This window comes from Crinia signifera, chromosome 1 (genome assembly GCF_055691185.1).
Source record: "Crinia signifera chromosome 1, ASM5569118v1, whole genome shotgun sequence".
Lineage (NCBI taxonomy): Eukaryota > Metazoa > Chordata > Amphibia > Anura > Myobatrachidae > Crinia > Crinia signifera.
In genome coordinates this window covers 144,959,863-144,984,889 of record NC_139217.1, presented here as the reverse complement: position 1 = coordinate 144,984,889, position 25,027 = coordinate 144,959,863, and the positions used below count along the sequence as shown (strand labels likewise).

The 25,027-nt window shown below is 48.0% G+C and overlaps 1 protein-coding gene across 5 annotated transcripts in view; it reads right to left on the bottom strand.

Annotated features, from left to right (window-relative positions):
• PRSS12 (serine protease 12) overlaps positions 1-25,027 on the bottom strand; it is a 164,596-nt gene that overhangs the window by 90,711 nt on the left and 48,858 nt on the right. For 4 of the 5 annotated variants that reach the window (XM_083174465.1, XM_083174466.1, XM_083174464.1 and 1 more), the window contains exon 4: positions 7,187-7,359. In XM_083174465.1, coding sequence (XP_083030591.1) covers positions 7,187-7,359 — 173 coding nt within the window. Of the gene's footprint in view, positions 1-7,186; positions 7,360-11,351; positions 11,470-25,027 lie in introns of those variants that run through there. The other variant, XM_083174468.1, reaches the window with a different exon arrangement.

The window sequence follows — 25,027 nt, the reverse complement described above, 5'->3', positions numbered from 1 at the left end:
CTAAATTGGGAGAGAATTGCAAATGGATCGCTAATTGAGATACAGTTTTTATATATATATATATATATATATATATATATATATATATATATATATATTCTTTATTTAAGTTTTTCAAAGAGTAAAGAAATCATTACATACTTTTTAAATACATATAGTTATACAGACTATGTCATGTCTTGTCCTTGCATAGTAAATATTAACATCTCCACAATGTCCAGTCTGGTGAGTTATCCTTCACATATTATCATAAAACTCTAATTAAAGTAATCATAGAGTTAACAAGACAAAGGATATAGAAAGGGTAAGGGTAGAGTTTAGGAGAGAAGGGGGGAGGTGGGGGATTGTGGTCGTGCAAAAATAGTATATGAGCTGAGTGTATCAGGTAGATCCAGTATTTCCCAATCTGTGTACTAAAGTATATTTGCGGCCAGAGTTAAGGGGGGTCAGATGGTATATAGCTTTTATATGTGGTAGATGATTTAAAATCAAGCCAGGGTAGCCATGTGGCTACGTAATTTTTTCTAGGGCCGATTAGTATATGTCCTCCAAGGCTCTATAGAACTCTATTCTCTGGAACCATTCCCAGATGGCAGGGGGATCTGTAGTCCTCCAAGGGACCGGTATCACCGCTCTCGCTGCGTTATTAAGGTGTTTAAGAAAATATTGTCTATATTTTGTGGAAGGGATGGTGGTGTGGGATAGCAGCCAAAAGTCAAGGATATCGGGGGCTCAGAATCCCAGAATTTTAGAGGAGAGTTGGATGACCTTATTCCAAAAGATTGTGATCCGGGGAGATACAGTTTTGCCATCTGTGCAATTGTGAATTAGTCTGAGGCTTCCACTAATCTGCAACTAACACAGACTGGAAGTGGTCATCGCTGACATCACAGACCCTCTCCAACAAGCCTGAACACACCCTTGTTTTTTCAGCCACACCCAGAAAACAGCAGATTTCCTACCCCTAAACACAGGCTTCCTATCAGTCAAACTCCGCCCACATTGTGATTACAATCCTTACACAAGTCTGCAGAAAAGGCTTCAGACTTGTGTTAGAATCTGACCCTACTATTGTGGGTGCCTCTGTCTCACTGCAGACTTTAGGGGGGGTTAGTGATTTTTTAAGATGGGAGTTCTAGTTGCTATGGGCAACCAATCAGAATCTAGTTCTTAGTTATTTAACACCTTCTAGAAGACAATACTTAGTATCTGATTGGCTGCCCATACCATGTGAAATAGATCTCCCATCTTAGTAAATTTCCCTCCTACTGTAGGTCTGTCAAAGCCTGTACCAATGTGATGTTTGTGTTCACTAATTTCATTTAATTTCTGTTTCACTAAAATCAAACTGAAATGAAGCATGAGGTCTGAAATTATACTTTCCGCCTGGCTGATGCACATTCACAATTCCTATAACCTCTGGCAACAAAAGTGTACCACATCCTTTTCAATTCTGTTGGCATTTAAGGGAACAAAGACCTGTGGTAGGCATTACAGAAGGTGCATGGCAGGGAGTTAGAAAGCACTGCCTATAATCAGCCTGTTTGATTCTACAACAGACTTTACAGATGAAAACCCTTTAGTGTTCTTTTGATATGTTACTTAATGGTACAAACCTGCCACTGGTTTTATCGTACAGATCTTGAATTATAAATGAGATCACTGCTGTAGCTCTTGTAATGGACACAGCTGCCTCACTAGGCTTAATTGATCTGTTTGATGCACAAGAAAATCGCCTACTGGGACAAAATGTCTTTCTTTTTATCAGCCTTTCTGACAGCGTTGTGTCATTCTCTGGGACTGTTAATAGCTGTGATACGTATTTAAATGGAGTACATAGAAACTTGCAATAAAGAAAAGTTTACAAAGGCAAAAGGATGTTTTCTCTCTATTTTAAAGATGTAAATAAATAAAGATCCCTCCATTATTTGTAAGTCAGACTGCACAATCTGCAATAAGTACAGTAGATCTAACAAGAGACAAGATATGTGACATCTAGGTCTTATGTACAGCTAAGGTTCCCACACACTATAGCGATTTTGACCAATCAGCCGATTTTAGACTTATTGGCCAATAATCGTCTGATTTTTCCCATACACAAAACAAGGCAAAAAAAAAAAAAAAGCAATTACATGGGAATGTAGGAGTCAGATGCATATCAGACTATGGGTCTACTGATTCAGACACGCAAATTTGCAGCCAAACTGATTATCGAGCGACTGTGCATGTACACGATACACAATGCACATGCCCGGGGTCCCCCTACGAATGAAGTTAGCGATGGCAAGGGTTGCAAGGTGATTAACGTCGGGACACCAGCGTGTTGTGGGAATGCTTTGGACACCACAGGTGTTGCCCAGCAGTTGGGAGGGACGACTGCTGACGTCAGCGGCTGCCTCCTTCTCCCCACAGCAATTACAGCGCTGAGTAAGTCTAGACTTACTCAGCGCTGTTAAGATGGGGAAAACCATTAAATGGTGAGTGATTACTAATAGTTTTTAGAGACCTTGGTGGGGTTTACCTAATCGCTGGGCTCCAAACATTTCTATTGGTTAGGTCTGAATAGGGCCCTATCTACAGTTCTGCAACAAATGTGATATATGTACAAGGTTTAGGCACCAAGAAACCAATAGCATGGCCGCTTGGTTTACACCACCAACAGCATGGATGTTTGGTTTACACCGGGAGTAACAAAAGCATGGAAGCTCTATACAAAATACTACTGTAATGATTTGCCTGAGCAATATTATTAGTAGATACAAAAGTCATACTTTCTATGCAAAATACAACTCTAAACAGACACAAATAGATAATGCTAAATAAAAGTCAATTACATATATGTGTATTCAGTCCTCCAGAAACCTGAACTCATCCGAATTTTGTGGATCTGCACCAAATCATGATATCCCAAGAAGATCTGATATGAATAGGTTCCCCATTTAGATCCTTGCTGTTAGGAATTCATTTCATCCATCCATTTTAATGATTTTTATCAATTATTGCCATTTGTTTTTTAAACCAAACCCAAAACCGAATCTGAACCAAGATACTTGAGGGTTCACTATCTTGCTGTCTACCCACAGGTCTCAGTATTTGGGGCGATCAGGAGGTTGGGGATAAATGTGGGAAAGCTAGAGTGCATAGCGGGGCAGTGGTGAGTTTATTATTATTTTTTATTATTATTGTTATCATATTTTTATTTATAAGGCACCACAAGTGTTTTGCAGCACCGCATAAAGGAACAGTACAGGGAGACAAAACTTAATATTACAGTAAGTAAATAACAAAAATAGATTACAGGTAAAAAGAGCACCATAATTCAATACACAGTACAGCTTAGATGTAAGTAGTGAGGACGTGATCAACGTACTTCTAGGGGCTGGTGGCCAAAGATGGAGATGAGTGTGCGGACAAAGATGAGTTCTCATGTTTGAACTGTTTAACATAAAAAAATACAAGCTCAATAATTCCTTGCCTTTATGCTTATGAGCTATGTGAGGTGTGACCGATATTAGAATAAGTCAAATTTCTGCAGCATTGGCTTAACAGATATCATGAGTTTAGATGATTACTTAAAATTCTATACTGATCAACATTGCTCCTTTTTTGTATATGTGTTTTCTGGTATATGTATGTACGCTGTGTATTTGTATAACTATGTGTTGTTAAATTCATTTATGCCAGGGGTTCCCAAACTTTTTTGAATCACGGTGCCTTACAGTAGCAGAATTTTTTCATGGCACCCCTAGGCCAAAATTTTCTTAAATTACCGTATATACTCGAGTATAAGTCGACCCAAATATAAGCCGAGGCACCTAATTTTATTAAAAAAAACTGGGAAAACCTATTGACTCAAGTGGTACCCTCACTCGAGTATAAGCCGAGGGGGGCTTTTTCAGCATAAAAAATGTTCTAAAAAAGTAGGCTTATACTCGAGTATATATGGTAGGTAAATTGTTTTAATTATGTGATCCTAAGGGTCAGTTATGTGGTGAGGATTTGCTTCTGTTTGTCCACATATGTTATGATTGGAAGCCACTAACTCTGGTTTTCTTGATTACACTGACCATAAATAAATTGGATTGGTCCTGAACCACAAATCCATGGCACCCCTGCAAGTGTCCCGAGGCACCTCAGGGTGCCACGGCACACAGTTTGGGAACCACTGGTTTATACACATCGCACTTTATCAAGAGATTTTGACACTTTGTATTTTGCTGAAGGGTATACGTCCCCTCGCGATAATTTCAAATGATGATGTCACTGTGTGCGCAACACCAGGTGAATGCTTGACCAGTGATTGATGTGCATCTTACACCTGGGTACTTAAGGAGGAGGGTTTTGTGATTTTGTGAACCTAAAGTCAATGGCCCTTATTCAGATCTGATCTTAGTAAAAATTTGTTCTCAAAATGTGCAAAACCATGTGCACTGCAGGTGGGGCAGATGTAACATGTATAGAGAGAGTTAGATTTGTGTGAGTTATTTTGTTTCCGTGAAGGGTAAATACTGGCAGCATTATTTTTACACTGCAATTTAGATTTCACTTTGAAGTAAAACCCCACCCAAATCGAATTCTCTCTGCACATGTTACATCTGCCCCACCTTTCAACACACCCCACCCTAATTTAACTCTCTCTGATATCTGCCCCACCTGCAGTGAACTTGGTTTTGCCCATTTAGAGATCAAATTTGTACTGAGATCAGATCTGAATAAGGGCCAATGTGTGTGGAGCATTGAAACGTTGCTGTTTTGAATTAAAATTTTTCTTTTTCAAATGGATGGAGTACTGATTAATAATAGGAATTCTATATGCTGCTCAAGCAAGCGGGCACCCTCCGAGCAATTGATTTAAACAGTGGCAGTGCCGGACCTCAAGATTTATATGTGTCACCAGGCACTAGAATGTTTTTAGATTAATTAGAAATGTTCATAAGGTCTTTTCATGGAAAATTTGGAAGCTTGAAAAGGAAAGAAAATGTTATGTCACAGATGCTGTCTTATCGCTTCCAGCTAATACAGGAAGGTCACTTGAGGCCTTACTTCGGATGATCAAAGTGTTTATCAGCTTCTAATATGTCAGATGGGGCAAGTCTCCTGTACTGGTCTCCTGACCAGCTGCCAATGCATCCTCTTAACTACAGGTGATTAGCTTGCTTAGTGTTATTTCTCACAGGAAAGGAAACCTATTTATTCAGCAGAACATAAGTCTGGCTATTTCAAATAACTGAGAAGACCCTCTGGCTCGAGATTCACTTAAATTAATTTTTTTATGCATATACGTTTTCTTTAGAACTACCACAGAGTATCTTCCAAAATTCAATTTCAGTACATTTGGTTTGATTTACTTACTATTTTATCAAGATTTAAGTGAAATTCAAAAATCTTGGAACATATTGGGGGGAAATTTACTAAGATTGATGATCTCGGCCAACTGCGGTACAAATGGGTGCAACCAGGAGCGGCCGAAAAATACGGCTTGAAAATTCAGCAAATTTACTAAGCTGACGAATTCTCAGGATTCGCATTTTCCGACGATGAAGTCATTCATATTTGGCTACCAAGTTTTACGGCTTCCAAATACGGACAAGCCTGAAGCATCGCACGGATCAGTCAGATTTGTGCGATGCCCCTCTGTGTAAAAAAAAGAAAGAAAAATTAAATAAATGATTAAAAAAAACCTGCATAGAGAGGAGGAAAAGAAAAGAATGACAACACATAATTACTTGTTTATATGGGTTGGAATATCCTAAATCCCATAAAACGGTCATGTTTTTAGAATTTCTGAGGGTGGTTCACTGTTTAGGGGACTGCGCATGCGCGATTATGCACATGTGCAGCCCCCCCCCTGTGCAAACGCCTCTGGCGAGTAAAACACTCGGTGAGGCGTTCGCACAGGTAGGGGAGGAAGGGGTGGGCGGGGGCAGGCATCGGGGAACGCTCAGCATTTTATGGGCATCCACATGAAAATGCTGGGCGTTCCCCTGGTAATGCAGGCAGGCCAATGCCTGCCAAGGGTGGCCAGCTGACGCCACATGATGTCATGGACACTGTGTTGACATGGACACCGAAATGTACCGCAGTGTCCCCTCTCAAGGCTCGCTGTGCTCGCCATGCTTTGGGCACACAGCTCCATGCCCTAGCGTGTGGCTTCTTGGGGATTGGGCATAGCCAGATAATAGTACCAATTCACATTACACCACACAGTAGTGTCCGTTATTCACAATACACCCCACAGCAGTGCCACTTAAACACATTGTGCCAGCTAGAGCTCATTAGGTACACTGCCCCAGGTAGAGCCAGTTAGACACACTGTGCAAGGTAGAGCCACTTAAACACACTGCGCCAGGATTACACACACTGTAATGCCCATTACACATTGACACACACCATAATGCCCATTATACATTATGTAACACACCCTAATGCTTATTGCACATTATGCCACACAACGTAATGCCCATTACATATTATACCACACCCGGTAATGTCAATTATACATTATACCACACACCGTAATGCTCATTATACATTATGCCACACACTCTAATGCCTATTACATATTATACCACACGCACGTAATGCCCATTCCACATTGTAACACACACTATAAGGCCCATTACATATTATGCCACACACTGTAATGCCTATTACGCTTGCTTGTTGCCAAGGGGGGCGTTACATGCTCACACCAGAGTTCCCAAAATCCACACTGACAGATGTAAGAGCTGCCAGAGGACCTCTAGCATCTGTCTCCACTAAGAACATGGCCATTATTGGAGGGGCATAGGGTCTCTGTCTGTATGCTGACAGAGAATTTGCACCTCCACAGTACACCATTTCCCCTGCCCACTTGTCCCAGCTCCTGGTTTATATTTATATTTAAATGCCAGTGGGGGCTAGACAGGGGAGGGAAGCGTCTCTCTAGATTGGCATTCCCCCGCCATGCTTACCCTGTTTACCAGGTTCTGCTGGCTCAAACTGGACCCTTTCAGTTGCTCAGCGTTCACATCCAATAACCTGAAGATGTATTATTCTCTAAGGCTAGCCAGAAAACCTAAACCATATTTTGTTATCACTTTTTAAGATGAACTGATAATGGCCTTTGAAATAACTATAAAATATAAATTGATTCATATCTTGTTACAATATGTATACCATAAATGCTGTAAAAATGTTTATTTACCATGTGAAAAACTACATGTGACAGCAGCTGCTACTTTCTGTGGACACACTCCACCCTGCCAGATGTTTTTTTCACACAGGAGTATATTTTCTTCATCACCACGGCAACGTATATCATTCCAAAGAGATGGAATCACTCCAGATAATGGTATTTTCTTTGCTTCCCCCTTATTGCTGTGGAAGACATAAAAAAATAGAAATGTAATTTGCCACTATATGAATATAGCGTATATAAATAATCATATATTTTTAATAGGTATGGCTAAATATAGACACAACATTTCCAAAACAGGATGCATTGTTGGGCCTCTGTTTATGTCCGGAAACATTTCATGCTATAAAATACATGCATTTACAGTACTATATTATTTCTTATTTGTTACTAAAACAATATGATGATAGCCTACAATGTGCTATCAGTGTATGATTAATAATAAATACAACAAGGGAGCTTACCCAACCCCAACATGTTTGGTGACACAGATGAGCAGCTGCAGCAAATGTTGTCATGAATAAAGCATACTTGCATACTTTTAAAGTGTCCTCTCCAGGAAAACCCCGGAGAGGAGACTGTTAGCAGCACTTCTGGGGGCGGGGCCTGATGCAGATGTCATCAAGCCCCGCCTCCTGTAGTGCAAAGCCCTCAATTTGCAGGTTTACAAGGGGGCAGAGCTAAAAGGCCACGATTTGCATATTTAGCGCATCCCCCTCCCCCAAAAAGCAGAGAATCTCGGTCATTTTAATGCTGTCGCCGGGGAGATGGGGGGTCTGGTGGTATCCGGGAGGGGTGCCCACCTTTCCGGGGGGCTGGGAGGGGGACCCAATTTGCGGTAGCCTCCTGCCCATTCTGGGAGGGTAGGCAACCTTGGAATAAAGTCTTAAGCCCAATACACATTATGCGATCCCTGCCGACGCCGATATCAGGTGCCGGCATACACACTTGTCATGCAGCAGCACAACTTCCCTCGTCTGTATAACTTCAGACGAGGGAGGGGTCATTAACGATGCATGGGAGCGTGTACACAGTATATGAGAAATTAAAAGATATAGTTCCCTTCTGAGTGATATCTTTTACTACAGATGGAGCTGCTCTCATTGTTTCCGCCAGGCCGCCATCCGAAGGTTTCTGACGGACGGCGATCCGGCGGACGGAGACATGACATGGATTTTTACACTGTGCACCAGTGATCACTGGCTTAGAGTATTCAATGCAGCCAGTGAGGGGGTTAAACAGCGGGGATCACGAAAAACAAGCAATCCTCACCTTTTAACCCCCGTGCCGGCCGCTCACTGTATGCTCGCGGCTAATGCAGGGAGCCCACTACATTTAGCAGTCAGCCTCACTGTGTTGCATTTGCCATTTGCACATCGCAGTTAAAAACCAGTGACGTGGAAACGACTTGTGAAGGGGTCAGTTGAATACAGCACTGCTCCCTGCCACAGATCGTGAAAAGCACTGAATATACCCCTTACTCGGCGGCTGCAATGAAAAAATGCAGCTTGTGTCACACACCCAACTCTAACAGATTTTGGCACTCCTACATTATCCAAGTCACTCCCAGCATTTTTTCTTCGGGTCCCCCTCCCGGCCCCCCAGAAAGGGGGGCAACCCTCCCATATTATCCCATTTATCTCCGGCAGACACCTGAAATACTGCACGGCGGGGCTAAAATGACGCGATCACTATTGACACGCCCCTAATAGGGCAGCCAATCTGTGGCTCTGCCCTGCCCCCTTTCCCCTCCCGGTGTTGGCCCCGCCCCCTTCTTTATTGAGCCAAAAAGTCGGCTATATATATATATATATATATATATATATATAGTGTTAGTTTGCAATAATCATCTTCCCTTGTAAATTAAGGAAAACAAAAAGAACTCAATGAAAACACCATTGGAATGAAAAGGCGATGCAACTCAGCTAGACAATGTGCTGGGCTAGGATGAAAGTAGTGCACCGGTTATTAAATCATTCAGTGCAAGACATTTGTCTTTGCTTTCACTTTACTGGCTGGCTCAGTTTTTCTTACTTCATTAAAACAACTCAAAATAACCACCAAACCGGAGTAGCCAAACCTGTCCTCAAGATCTACCAACAGTTCATGTTTTTCAGGCAACCTGTGGATCTATAGTAGGAATGATGCAGCAGGTTTGAAAACATGACAGATAGTAATGACTACAGTTGTGCACCAGCTAGGTAACCTGGAAAACGTGGACCATTGGTAGTTATAGAGGACTGGTTTGGCCAACCCTGCCCCAAACCATATAAAGTATTTGCCCAAAATGTATATCCTTTAACATGCAAGATTAGTTTGCAGGTTCGTGTTATCTCTATGCTCCTGCAATTTTTGGTCACATATACATATATATAATAAGCAAGCAAGTGTGTTTGTTTCTTTTGCGAGATCAGAGTTTTGTGCCTCCAATAATGAATGATAATCATATAAGATCAGTACTATACTGTCCATAAATTAATTCTTTTCAGCACACAACACTGTTAACCAGAGGCGGAACAAGAGAGTTATGGGCCCAGGTGCAAAAATATTGTCTGGGCCCCCCAAACACACACAGAAAAACACATAGTTTTTTTTCCCTTCAAATTTAAAGCCCAATACACATTATGCAGCACACTGTAATGCTAATTACACATTCACACACCGTAATGCCCATTACACATTATGCTACATGTAATTCCCCACAGTACTCCTGCTTATAAGGTTAATACCCCAATTATTGCCCCTTACACAATGCCCCCAGTAGTGTCCATTACATATAATGCCCCAGTAGTGCCCCTTACAGTAATGCTCACTATGTTTTGCAGCCCGGCATGAGGCATCTATTCTGGCAGCATAATGGTTGGGTCTGCCCTGTCAGGGAGAGAGCAGGTGAGGGGCACACAGAGGAGATAGACAGGGAGAGAACAGGAGAGAGGCATGCAGGGGGAGAGATAAGGAAGTCCCTAGCTGTCTATTCCTTGCGGTATCCCTGGGGTTGGTGTCCACTTCTGTCGGTCTGACTCCTGGCTTGGAGTAGCAAGTCCAGTGCTGACAGTTCCCTTCAATGGTTACCTGTGCACAGGTCCCAGCTCCATATTTATATGGGGGCTGTGGCTGATGGGACGCTGACAGGTGTGATTATGAGGAATGAAGCATGTAATTTACAGGTCACGATAGTGTAGGTTAGCTGTCAGTCCCACTTAGATCATCTGGCATATTAAATGGACAGCAATATCAATGGCGGACAGCAACGAGCCTATTCTGTCCTTGGCTGTCAGCCCCCAATGACGATTGGCTGCCCCGGCCTAAGGCCATTTTAAATGTACAGTAGCGCCACTGCTTGATTGGGTTTGGTCCTGCCAGCAAGGGTCTAACTAGAACTTTGTGTGCCCTATAGAAAACTCTAGAAAGACCCCCACCACCCCCACACCATTGTCACTACAATACAAGAGAGGGAGGGGTATAAAAGTGAGAGAGGGTTAGAGAGGGAGGGAGAGAGAAAGAGGGAAACAAGAGAGTGTTGGAGAGAAAGAGGGAGAGACAGGTGGAGACAGGGTGCTAAAGGGGGAGAGAGATAGAATGTGGGTGCATAGACGGGCAGATGGTGTGGGGGCTCATAAACAGATGGAAAGAGGCATAGTTAGCCAGCCAGGTTGTCTGATGGGCATTGCCTCGACAGACAGATGAGGGGGCATAGACAGACAGATGGCTGGGTGGGGGAATGGTGAGCAGAGGGGCAGTCACACACAGACTGTGTTATCAATGTACAAATACCCTGACATCTCCCTCTGCAGGCCACCCCACCCATTCCCAGCCCTGACAGTAGCTGCCAACCGTGGGGTTCCATGTGTTTGGTTCCACTCGCTTCGTGTGTGCGGCTCCTCTCCTCCTTTCCCCGTATGCACGGCTCCCCTCCTCAACTCCCCGTGTGTCATACTTGCCTACTTTTGAAAATCATTTTCAGGGAGATTTGAGTGGGTAGAATTTTCCGCAGCGGGTGGGGGACATGGGGTGGTGGACCGTGGGAACACCCAGTGTTTCATGGGCGTTCCCATGGTAATTCGCGGGTGCAGGGGGCGGGCAACTGACATCGGCAGATGTCAGCTGCCCACCTGCTTCTTGTACAGGGTGCCACAGATCCATGTGCACAGGGCTTAAGGGTTCTAGCACTTACTGTCCTGCTGATCTGTGTTCTACGGCAGCGGCTGCATCTGAGGCCAGTCTCCGGAACATAGCCAGCAAGAGGAGATTGCTGTGACAGATTCCAATTCACTGCAGGGGTCCACTGCAGGAGAAAACAGATCAGCAACATGAAGCAGCAGCTCAGCATAACACAGCACCTGGCCTCCTGCTGCTGGTAAAATCGCCGACAGTCTGCCAGGCACTCTGCACACACAAACCACTCCACTCCCATACGCCGTGGCAACAGCTACCCAGAACATAGTGGTGGCAGTCAAGACACCAGCGCATGACATTGCCCATGCAGGCACCCCTCCCCGGGCATTCTGGACTTGTGCATCCACAAGTCCGTATTTTAGTGGAGCAATACACTAAAACTAAGGTGCGGGGCAACAGGTGGTTCATTCACAAATTGTGAGCCTCCCCGCTGAATGCTGTAGAGTAGGCAACCCACCATATTAGACACAGCCCCCCCCCCCATATTACACCCAGTGCACACACCACTATATTACATTACACAGCCCCCTCATATTACACCCAGTACACACACCGCTATATTACACAGCCCCCTCATATTACACCCAGTACACACCACTATATTACACAGCCCCTTCATATTACACCCAGTACACACCACTATATTACACTATACACCTCATATTACACCCAGTGCACACACCACTATATTACACAGCCCCCTCATATTACACACCACTATATTACACAGCCCCCTCATATTACAACCAGTGCACACACCACTATATTACACAGCCCCCTCATATTACACCCAGTACACACCACTATATTACACAGCCCCCTCATATTACACCCAGTACACACCACTATATTACACAGCCCCCTCATATTACACCCAGTACAGACCACTATATTACACAGCCCCCTCATATTACACCCAGTACACACCACTATATTACACAGCCCCCTCATATTACACCCAGTACAGACCACTATATTACACTATACACCTCATATTACACCCAGTGCACACACCACTATATTATGTTACACAGCCCCCATATTACACCCAGTGCACACACCACTATATTACACTATACACAGCCCCCATATTACACCCAGTGCACTTCCCCAACAAATTACATTACACATTCCCCTCATATTACACCCAGTACACACACTACTATATTACACTATACACAGCACTCCCTCCCCCATTACAACACACACAGTCCCCCATATTACTCTTAGCACACACACAAAACTATATAACATAGCACACATAGCCCCCATATTACTCACACCACTATACACAAACCATTTAAAAACAGCCCTCCCCATGTTATACAAGTACATGCAGCCACGCCCTCCACTATATTACAGCCTATACACACTACATTACACACAGCCCCCCTCACATTAATCAGAACCCTCCCTCCCCCAGTCTATACCTTTTTGTGTTGCTTCTTGTTTGGAGGTCACCCGGCTTCTTGGTGAGGGAGGCAGCTTAGCGGGGAGAGGAGCAGGGAGAGCAGGGCTGGCCTGATGCACGGAGCCAGGGCCTGCTCTGTGTGGTGGGCGTGGCCAGCTTCATTGAAACAGAGCCCCGGCTGCTGGCTCTCCAGCTCCTTCTGATGGTGACTTCCACCAGTAAGCAGTAAGTACGCACACAGCACAGCAGCACGGCCATCCGTAGCGGTGGCCGGCTGTGACCTAGGTGTGCACCTCCACCCCTGCCATTTCCAGACATGCGCGCACGCAGGGACAGGATGCCGGTCTCCAGCGCTGCTGCATCTGATGTAATGTGTTTAAAAGCACTGCTTCCGGTCACTCTCCGTCTCCGCGGCGCAGCGCACATGAAGTGAACCTGGCACCTGCAAGCCACGAACCCCGCAGGTTCGGGGAGGGGGAGGGGGGGGGCTGCGCACGCACCGTGTCCCCCTGATGGCGGCTGATGCTCTCACATTTTTACTAAACGGAAACAGCGGCATGCCGGGCGGACGGTGGCACCGGGCCCCTTTGAGCCCCTGGGCCCCGGTGCAGTGCACCGTCTGCACCGGCGGTAGTTCCGCCCCTGCTGTTAACTTAAGCTCAGGTAAATAACTACATTTTAAATAAGCCCATTATATTTGTTACAATATTATATGTTCATATACAAGACATGATCAAATCAAATACACAACAATACTTTAATTCCTCAACTATTCCTATAAATATTAAAACTTTATTGACAAAAATAAAATATGCACAGAATATGGACAGTCATTATGATGTCATAATAGTGTTTGTTACACTATATAGTTCTGCTCACTGCACAGGCCCCTGTCTTTGCTGTGGACTCTTTTGACAGTTAGCAGCTCTTAACGTTTGCTCTTGATTTACTTCAAGTTCAAATTGAAATGGAATCCTCTAATAACACCTTAGTGGAATCTATTCTTGTATGGTATGAAGGAGAAGGAGGAAAGATGGAAGAAGATGGAGAAAGTATTGAAAATGTGGAATTACAGTATGAAGATCCTGAGGAAGATCCACCTGCTGCTGCTGGTGTGAAAATGGGATCTATGACAGAATATATGGGAGACTCAGAAACCCTGGCACATCAGTATATGATGAGACCATTGACTGCTCAAGCAACTGAAGAGGAATATCTGAGGGTCAACACAGAGAATGGAAAGGTAGATATTGCGATGTTTGGCGTTACATCTACACGTCATTATGATCGGTACGTGCCTTATAAAGGCTGGCAAGCAATGCAGTTGTACTACCTTTCAATGTGGAAACTTGATGAGCCAGCAGAAAAATACATCACCACCACCACTGGTGAGCCTGATGGCGACCTGAGGGAAGACAACAGAAAAGGAGACAGTGGCAGCCTGAGGGCCCAGACTAATGAACACCTGGTGGAAATGGTTGAATCTCTCCCAAATGAAGACACTGTAGAGGCACCAGAACAACGCATGAAAGAACTAAGTGCCGAAATAAAAAAGAGAAAGGTGGAACTGAATGATCTACAGCGCCAGAAGAAAAAACTGAGATCCAGTCTGCGTGATCAGACTAGTTGCTTTGGATGGCAAAGTCTAATAAGACGGATTAGATCATCACTGCACAATGTATTCCACAGACGCAATACTCACACATTACCAGTGTAAGCCCATCTAACTGGAAAGTAATGGTGTGCTGAGCATATTTGCTAGGGTAGGGAGGTAGGGACTTGCAGACAATTGGGGTCCCTTGACGTGGGCTGCAAGCTTAAATGTTTTGATCAAAATATGGAAAAATGCCCTCTATTTTATACATACATACATACACACAGATTTGCATTATATTACTCTTATGGTGTGTACACACGTTAGATGTGCCTTAAGATCCTATCCACGATCTGAACAGATAGGATCGTGGATAGGATCTTAAGGCACATCCGATTTGCATCCTATCTTGACTATATAGTGCAGATCTGCACTATATAGACAAGGCAGCCAAGACTTTCTGGCTTGCGATAAATGAACGCGCATCGGGATCGGATCGGGATCGCAAGGGTTAAAACCCTTGCGATCTGCATCGGATGTTGATCCGATGCCGATTCGATGTTGACTATATCGTCAACATCGGAAAGGAAATCGGACCGTGTGTACACAGCTTTACAGCCAATATCAAAAGTCTATTTTATATTCATGTATGGCATTAATATTGGCTGCAACTATTACTATCTATAATATGGATAAAACCGAGCACACGCATATTTCAATTTTGTTTTGTTTCAAACAAATGTCATGACAACATTGTTACGGCTATGAGAGGCCTAGATGGGTGTGGCTTACAAGCCAGCCCTATATAGATGTCCTCCTCTGTATCTGGGAGGTGAGTACATGTAACTGCAATGTAATGGTGTGCTGATCATATATGCTAGTGAAAGTCCTAGACTTTCAGAAACGTTCAGAAAAACTTGGGATTCTTTGATGTGGGCTGCAAAATATTTTGATCAAAATATGACAAAATCCCCTCTATTTTAATGTATTTGCTACCTACACACAGATTTGCAGGACATTATTGTTTGCGCCTATAGTCAAAGTTTTTTAGTGCCGTACTTCCCTGTGCAAGATCAGAAAATATGCAGGATCAGACTGGCTGGGTGGGGCTCCTGGAAGTTCCTGGTTGTCGCATCAGCCTTGTAGGACTGTCCTTATGCCAGATGGGTATTGCCAAGTCTGCCGTCCACTGTATGCCTTAAGGAGCATAAGGAGCCAGCAAATAGCAGCAGAATAAAAACTCGGACAGGATGTGTGTGTCTCACTCTATTTGCACCATATGTGTGTGTTTCACCTGGGGGCCGGGTGACGCTTTGACAGGGGGAATCCCGACAGTCAGTATCCCGGCGTCAGAATCCCGACTCCTGGTGCTCCAACAGGGGAGATCCAGACTCACAGGGGCTATTCTCCTTTGTGGGTGTCCACGACCCCCATAGAGGGAGAATAGAACTTGAGGCGAGATTAGCAGCAAGCCCGCAAGGGGATTCTTTGCGATCTCCCCCGTCGGAGCACCAGCAGTCGGGATTCCGACGTCGGGATCCCCCCTGTCGAAGCCCCATACCACACCCTTTCACCCTGTCCCCTCCATGTGTCTGTGTGTAACTTTCGCTGCTTGGCATGCCTGCTATTGCCACCCTCCGGGGGTTGCAATGCCCGCCCCAAATCGACTATCCCCGCCGCATTGTGAATGGAAGTTTTGCATAAATATCCATTTGCAGGGTAGCATGCGGGGCCAAAACCATTCGATGTCGCATCGAATGATTTCTACCCTGCTCTCACATCTAAGTCTGTCTGGACAGAATTAGACTTGCGGCTTCCAAGTCCAAGAACTGGCCGGGTGGCTAACATCCTGTCACTTTAGCCACCCACCCCGTCAGGCAGGTGTCTGTCTGCATTTGCATGGGGATGCCCAGCGTTCTCCTGGGTGTACCCATTGTTTAGTGGGTACTCTCTGGAAATGCCCTCCTCCATTATGCCCCACCCATGTAAGTCGGCGAAGGTGACCGCACAGAAGCACTGCACATGCGCATATGAGAATAAGCGAATGGGCAGAGCTTAAACATCGGTCACCCGTGTGAACACGCCAGGTACTGAGGCAATCAGAACGAGGGCCTATGTGTGTGCATGTTTTTCACCCTGTCTCTACCATGTGTGTAGGTTTCCCCATGTGTGTCTCTTGTCTGCACCATGCATAGATCATATGCAACAGTCAATATGAAGTATTGGCCTATAATAGAATGGGTATGGGCCATTGAGTCAACATGGCTAAGGTTGACAAGGTTGGAAGGTCGACAATGGGAAGGTCGAAAGTCAAAAAGGTTGACATAAAATGTTCACATTTTTGTCCCGAATGTGGATATGGACACAGTCAAAGTATACTGCGTTCGCCATGCTTCAGGCACGGTGCCTCGCTGCGCTCTGTACTATTTTATTCTCCCACAAACTAGGAAACTACTATGGGGCATAATATTAACCAGGGCCCTACTATGGTTCAGAAAGTGAACTACAGCATTACTATGGGGAATAACATTAATAACTGCTGTGGAGAAGAGTCACCCAAGAAGCATTGCGAGTGGGGACCCTTCAATATGTTTCTATGGGGCCCACAAAGCTCTGGTTACTCCACTAAAATTCATTATTGCTAAAATGAATAGTGTGTGATAAGGATTGGACTGATTGTACAATTTAAAAACAATACATTTTATTGAATGACATGACCAATAAAAAATATATAATAAATATTATATTTATATCGGTACAAATTGCAGCAGCCCGGCTCGCCATCTGACTGAGACGCGCGTGCGTCTCACGCGCGTCTCAGTTTCCGTCGGCAGGGCAACGGGAACCCTGTCCATCTCCGCTTCAGGGAGATGGACAGGGTTAGGGGGGGGGTGCGGGGAGGCGGCGGTGACCGCCGACAAGCCGGCGGTGACCCGGGGGAAGCGATGGAAGCGCCGTTTGGAAGGGGAAGCGTGCGCATCTCGTGCGCGCGCTTCCCCTTCTCGCTGTACAGATGGCGGCTGGCGGGGGATGGCAGCTGGCATCGCCATCGCCATCCCCTGCAAGGATGAGACCTGCCCCATCTGTAGTTGCCTGCTCAGGGTGGGAGGATGAAGGTACATGACGTCAGCTCCAGCCCCAAATTCAGCAAACTGCGGTGGAAATAAAAGTCAGTTTAGACTGAATTCTATTTCCGAAGGGGAGAGAAATCATTCAATGGTTGTCGACCAAAAATGCCCTCTACTTTATTTGCTAAATACAGTGGATTTGCAGTATATTATTCTTAGCACCAATACCTTTCTGTGGCACCCTACTGCAATGGTGCCCCTTGTGTCTCCTCGGTCTCAGGGGACCCAGCAAATGGTGGCCCATGCTACCTGTAAAACCCCTTTACTGCCTAGCCGGTGTGGAGGGGGTTAACAAGCCCAGTGAGTGCCCCAGCTCTGGTGCACGTGAAAGGAGCCTGTCTTGCTCCTGATTGGCTGGCCCAGCGGCGCGAAGAGGAGAGGTCAAAAGGTGCCCCCCGTGGTCTGGGTAGAAGAAGGAAGCGTGCAGGAGGAAGACTGACCTGGTCTGCAGAGCGTTGCACAGCGGGCGTTCTGTGGAGGGGCCAGCGGAGAAGAGAGCCTGGTGACAGCGCAGGAGGCGTGCTAAAGAAGAAGGAGGAAAGTGTGGCTGACCTGGCTGCAGAGCGGAGCAGCGTGCACCAGCGGTGAGCGGAGCTGCCCCTGTTGTGAAGTCTCCAGCGGTGAGTAGCGGGGAGAGAGAGCCGGCGCGTGTGAACAGCCGTGAAGCGGAGATCCCGGCGGTGATTGACAGCCGGCGGCCGGGAGTGAAGAGAACGCATCCCCCGCCTGACACCCCTGCGCGTGTCCCACCACCCGGCGGTGATTGACAGTGGGCGCCTGGCGGCCCGGAGAGGAGGAAGAGTGCCCCACATAGAGTGCCTGGAGGGACCCAGATGCTCCGCACTACAGGCAGAGCAGCAGCAGTTATCCAAGAAGGAGCCAGCCGGAGGTGCCTCAGAGGGGCCTGATTCGAGACCAGCAGGAGCTGGCAGCGGCAGCTGTAACAGGTACTTTACATCCTCCTGTCTGCACCCCTGACACTGCAGCCCCCTGGGACACATTTGCCTGACACACACCCTACTAGCCTATGTCCCCCAGCAATCGGTCACCCTGCCGCAGGGTGTATTGCACCAAACCTCACCCCTTACAGTTATTCTTCCTCACCCTCGCAGGGAGTTGCCCTAGGTAACGGGGACTCGCCTGTACCCTTCACCGAAGGGACCGTTAATACGTTCTGGCCCACCTCTAATAGTGTGTACACTTAGGTAGGCCCGTTGTTCACCCGGAGGATTGAACGTCGTGGGACCTTTATTTGAGTTTAGGGACACTGACTCACATCCGGGACTGTAATGTATATGTAAGGTATATGGTGCCCTCTGGTGGACGTTCTTTATTGAAGCAGTTCAGCATCCTTTTGTAATATCCTTCTTTATTCTAGTCTTATTGTCGCATTATTCTAACTGTCATTATTGTTGTTATTGTATGTGTTATCCCTTAGCCTTACGGTACCGTATGTAAAATTGCTCATGGCCAAGGCAGTCTGTCCTTTGATACGGACTGAGGTGGTCATTGGTTCCTAGTCTGTTTTGCAGGGATATTTATTTATTCATTCATTTGTGCCGTTATTACTGTAAGTGTGATGTTATTATATTTCATTGAGCAAAGCGCAGCAACCGTGCATTATTTTTCCATTTAATAAATATCAGTTGCTGCCAGCTGTGGTTGTTTTGTGCTTTTTGGTGGACTCTCCTGGGTGTTCCATCCCCTGCCACAGGTGCGTCCTCATCAGAAGAAAGGGCCGTGAAGACTCCAGAGTGTATAGCCGTCGTCTGATTCAGGTACGCTCTCATCTAATCGTTTACAGGGGCAGCTACCACAACTTGGCGTCTACGAACAGGATTGGCAAAGACCCCTGTGAACGGCGAGATGTTGCAGCCACAGAACGCAGCGGACGCAGGAGACCAACAGCAGGTCGACCAACAGCAGGTCGACCAACAACAGCTCGACCAGCAACAACCTAATCAGCAACAGCCGGCAGAACAAGTACAAGGCAGGAGAAGGCTGCCAGATACACCGATGGCTCCAGCGGCTCAAATCACCATGCCCTACTTCTTTGGGGCACCGTGGATGCCAACATATTCCGGAGACTCCCGCACGCCTGGAACCAGCTCCTTCAGAGAGTTCAAGGAGGGGTTAATGAACACATTCCTGATGTACAGCCCCAGCGAAGAACAGAAGGCGGGAATGGTAATTGGACAGCTGAAAGGGGCGGCGCGACGAGAGGTCCGGTCATGGTCGGCGGAGGAAAGGAAGTCAGCTGACGGCATACTGAAGAAGCTGGCCGGCATCTTCAACGCACAATCCGCTGCAGAATTGAAACGGCGACTGTATGCTCGGAAACAGCAGCCTCAAGAGACCCTGCGGGACTTCGCCATAGGACTGCAGGAAGCGATGCGGGCCATTCAAGCGAGAACCCCACAAGACGTTACTCCAGTGGATGAGACGCTGATCGACATTTTCATTGAAGGAGCCCGAGGAGAGGCAATTAGGTCACAGCTGAGAATGTGGAGGCGACAGAAACCCGACTGCACCTTCCCGGAGTTTAAAGAAACCACCTTGACCATCCTGGGGTTAAATCAGAATGTCGATGAAGAAGGTGGAGCTGCGTCAGCGGGAATGGAAGATGATGAGGTGGAACAAGCCCAGTTCTTCCCAAGATTTGAACCCAGAAAGACCAAGCCCACAGTAACACAACAAGCCCAGGCGACTTCGAATCAAATGGAAACCCTCACCACGGCAGTCACAGAAATGATGAGAGAGCTACGGACATGCGAAAGGAACAGAATGAAACCCGTCAAGGAGGATGGCAACGTGACTCAGGCGGAAGAGGCAGGCGACAGTGGGACATCCCACGAAGGTCGGGCAGGCGCTCCACAGACCAGTTTGATGCCCAAGGAAGGCCCATCTGCCGCCGATGTAAACTCAGCGGGCATGTCGAACGTGAGTGCGACAAACAGCCTTTAAACGACTCAACCCCGAGGCCAGGGACCGACCCTCGGGAGGAACCTCGCCAGTAGGTCCGCCAACCAAGAGTGGTGGCCGCAGTTCGTTGGCAAGTGCCCCCACTTGAAGATCAAGGTGAACGGAGTGGAAATGGCAGCTCTCTTGGACACCGGGTCCCAGGTGACAACGATACAACTGGATGCGTTTCAACGCTATTGGAGAGAGGAAGAGATAGTGTCACCCCCGACCCCGTGGCTTAGTCTGCTGGCCAGTAACGGACAGCCAATTGAGTTCAGCGGCTATTGGGAAGCAGATCTCAACATTGGAAATGCCCGACTAGAACGTCAGGGCTGCTTGGTCACGTCCACCTGCAACGAACATCTACCCCGGTCATCCTGGAATGAACGTCCTGAAGAATTGCCCAGACGAGCTGGTGGAAGCTCTCCGGATCGAGATGCGGGCTGCCGCCCCGAAGGAGCGAAGAGCCATGCAGCAGACAGTGCGCCTGATCGAAGGGCACAAGCGCTTCACCAACTCACAAGGGGAAGTGGGCAGGGCGAGGATCACCGACCGACAACCCATCCTTCTGCGCCCCAATGCCGAACACGTGATCTGGTGCAAGGCCAGGATTGGCCCAGGTGGGCGAGACTATGATGCCGTCATTGAACCATGTGACCTCGAGGGACAGCAGCCTTTTGCCGTGGCCAGGACGTTAGCCAGAGTAGAGCGTGGGAGAGTCCCCGTCCGCGTGCTGAACCCGCACAGCTATCCGGTGCGGCTGTTCCGACACTGCACAGTGGCGAACGTGGTCCTGGTTGATTTCCAGGATATCCTTGGAGAGTCTCTGCCGAAAGCCCAACCAGAAGCCGTGGTGGGTCAGTCGAGCCTGATCACAACTGAAACCGCGTGGTGGAAGGAGATACAGGTTGGCGACTCCAATACCCCAACAGAACAGCGTGAGGGCGTCCTTCAGGTCGTCTGCCGGAATGCCAGCGCGTTCAGCCAACACCCAGCCGACTTCGGACGTGCAGAAGGGGTGCAGCACCATATTCCCACCGGATCCAGCCCACCCATTAAGGAAAGACACCGGCCGCTTCCACCGGCCATGTACCAGCCAGTGAGGACCATGCTCGGGGAAATGCAGGAGGCCGGTGTGATCAAGGAGAGTCACAGCCCATGGGCCGCCCCGCTGGTCATAGTCAAGAAGAAGGACGGCAGCCTTCGCTTCTGTGTCGACTACAGGAAGCTAAACGCAGTCACCCACAAGGACGCGTACCCTCTGCCCAGGATCGAAGAGTCGCTGACGGCCCTGAAGACTGCCGTCTACTTCTCCACCTTGGATCTGACCAGCGGGTACTGGCAAATCCCGATGGCCCCCGAAGAGCGGGAAAAGACAGCATTCACCATCCCCATGGGCCTCTTTGAATTTGACCGGATGCCCTTTGGCTTTGCAATGCCCCTGCTACATTTCAAAGGGTCATGGAGCACTGTTTGGGCCACAGGAATTTTGAGATGGTCCTCCTGTATCTGGATGACGTCATCATCTTTTCCAAGACGTATGAGGACCATCTGAAGAATCTTGTGCAGCTGACGCGATGTGGCCTAAAGTTGAAACCGTCCAAGTGTCACCTCCTGAAGCCTCAAGTGCAGTACCTTGGACACATAGTCAGTGCTGAAGGAGTGAAGCCGGATCCCAGAGAAGATCTGCGCGGTTCAAGACTGGCCAGCACCCAGGACTGTCAAGGACGTGCGGAGCTTCTTGGGATTCGTTGGCTATTACCGACGCTTCATCGAACACTTCGCCAAGGTGGCCGCACCCCTCCATGAACTACTCCGTGGCAAGTCGGGTCAAGAGAAAAGGAGCACGTCCGTGGTCTCCTGGACAGGTGAACACCAGGCATCCTTTGCCCAGCTCAAGCAGGCCCTGCTTGAAGCGCCCCTCCTGGCCTATCCTGACTACGAGAAGCCCTTCCGTGTCTACACTGATGCCAGCCACCGAGGCCTGGGAGCTGTGCTCTCGCAAGTCCAGGACGGTAGGGAGAGGGTGATTGCCTACGCCAGCAGGGGCCTCAGGAAGACGGAGTGGAACAGCGAGAACTACTCCACCTTCAAGCTCGAACTGCTCGCTCTCATCTGGGCGGTGACAGAGAAGTTTAAGAATTATCTGGTTGCCACTCCCTTCGAGATAGTTACCGACAACAACCCCCTGGCCCACCTGTCGACAGCCCGACTGGGGGCACTGGAACAGAGATGGATGGCTCGTCTAGCCAACTTTCGCTACACCGTGGTCTACCGAAGTGGCAAATCCAACGGCAACGCAGATGCCCTATCCCGCCTGCCCACTGAAGATGTTGAGGAAGAGGAGCAAGACCGGTCCGAAGATGTTGAGACCCCAGTGTTCAGGCGACCCAAGGAATGCAGAGCGGTTGTCACCTCCGATCCCGTAGTGGCCGCTATGGACGCCTCTCCTGAGTCGGACCCCAGTGACCAGTTGGGATTCGATTGGGAGCAGATACAGGAAGGGAGTTCGGTGATCAAAGGCCTGAAAGATCTCCTCCATCAACAGAAGCGACTCACCAAGGCGCAGAGGGTCGAGGCCGACCCCGAACTGGTCAAACTGCTGAGACATCGTGACCGTCTGAGGCCTCCAACAAGGACTCGTTGTGCGCACCAGCCTTGACCCTGGGACCCCAGCCTGTCTACCAAATTGTGGTGCCAAGAGAACGAGCCAACTTTCTACTCACAGCCTACCACAACCAGTCGGGCCACTTCGGCACCCAGAAGACAGAAGCCACGTTGAGGAAGCGGTACTTCTGGATTGGGATGCGTCCAGACATAGAGAGATGGTGCAGAGATTGCGTGAGGTGCAGCCTGAAACGCCCGGTCGAGTCTTCTCAGAAAGATCCTCTACATCCGATCCCCAGCAGCCGACCGTGTGAACTTGTAGTGCTGGATCACGTCAAGCTAGAGCCCAGTCCCAGCGGCTTCCAGTATGCCCTCACTATCATGGACCACTACAGCCGCTTCTGGTGGTGGTCCCAGCCCGTGACCTGACTGCAAAAACTACAGCCGAGCTCTTCATCAAGCATTTTGTCCATCACTACGGCTTCCCCAACAGAGTTCTAACAGACCAGGGCCCGGCATTCGAGTCGCAACTCTTTCACGAACTATGCCAAATGTATGGATGTCGCAAGCTCAGAACTACGGCCTACCATCCGCAGGGGAATGGCCTGTGCGAACGGGCCAATCAGACGGTGATCGGGATGTTGCGAAGCCTCTCCGCTGAGAATCGGGCCCAATGGCCCCGCCTTCTTCCAGACATGGCCTATCTGTATAACAACACAGAACATTGCTCAACGGGGTTCACACCCTTCTACTTGATGTTCGGGAGACAGGGTAAACTCCCCAAAGATCTAGAGCTGACCCCAGAACTCGGCGAAGCCAGTGCCCCACACACCGAGTGGGTGCAAGAACATCAACACCGCATTGAGACAGCCCGCCAGATCGTGGGAAAGCGCCTGGAGGTTGTGCATGCCCGCCAAGAGAGAGATTACAACTCCGATGCAAGGCCAGTCCCGTTGCAAGTGGGTGACAGAGTGTGGAGGAGGAAAAGTCGTCGAACCAGCAAGCTTGATGCGATGTGGGAAGATACGCCGTATACTCTTGTGACCGTCCCGTCTGGTGATTCATATTCGTATCAAATCCAAGCGAAAGACGGCCGAATCGCCACTGTACCTCGTGACCAGCTGAAATTATGTACCTCCGCAGAACAGGAGCCCACACTACAAGAAGCAGAGAGCTCTGTGGCAGAGGGATGGGATTCCTGGGGGGGTGTACCACTTAACGACCCTTTTAAGTTGATGATGTTCTTGGGAAATGCTGTTCCCAATCTCAGGGTCGGGAGCGCCGCTCCAGGGTCGTTGGAAGATGAACCCATTATTGAAGAGCAAAATCCGGTCCCAAACGTTGCTCATGTTGAGGCTGTACCAAATGTAATCGGTGTCAGGAGGTCAGAGCGCCGCACCAGAGGCGTTCTGCCCTCGCGCTACCGAGAGTAACTTGATTCTGTTCATTGAGTGTATGTATTTCTTTGTGTTCTCTTATTTATCGTTAATTATTTACAATGGACATTGAATATACTTTGTTGCACAATCAACGTTCCTGTCCTGGTGCGTGCGGACACGCATTGTTCCAGCAGGGGGATGTGTGGCACCCTACTGCAATGGTGCCCCTTGTGTCTCCTCGGTCTCAGGGGACCCAGCAAATGGTGGCCCATGCTACCTGTAAAACCCCTTTACTGCCTAGCCGGTGTGGAGGGGGTTAACAAGCCCAGTGAGTGCCCCAGCTCTGGTGCACGTGAAAGGAGCCTGTCTTGCTCCTGATTGGCTGGCCCAGCGGCGCGAAGAGGAGAGGTCAAAAGGTGCCCCCCGTGGTCTGGGTAGAAGAAGGAAGCGTGCAGGAGGAAGACTGACCTGGTCTGCAGAGCGTTGCACAGCGGGCGTTCTGTGGAGGGGCCAGCGGAGAAGAGAGCCTGGTGACAGCGCAGGAGGCGTGCTAAAGAAGAAGGAGGAAAGTGTGGCTGACCTGGCTGCAGAGCG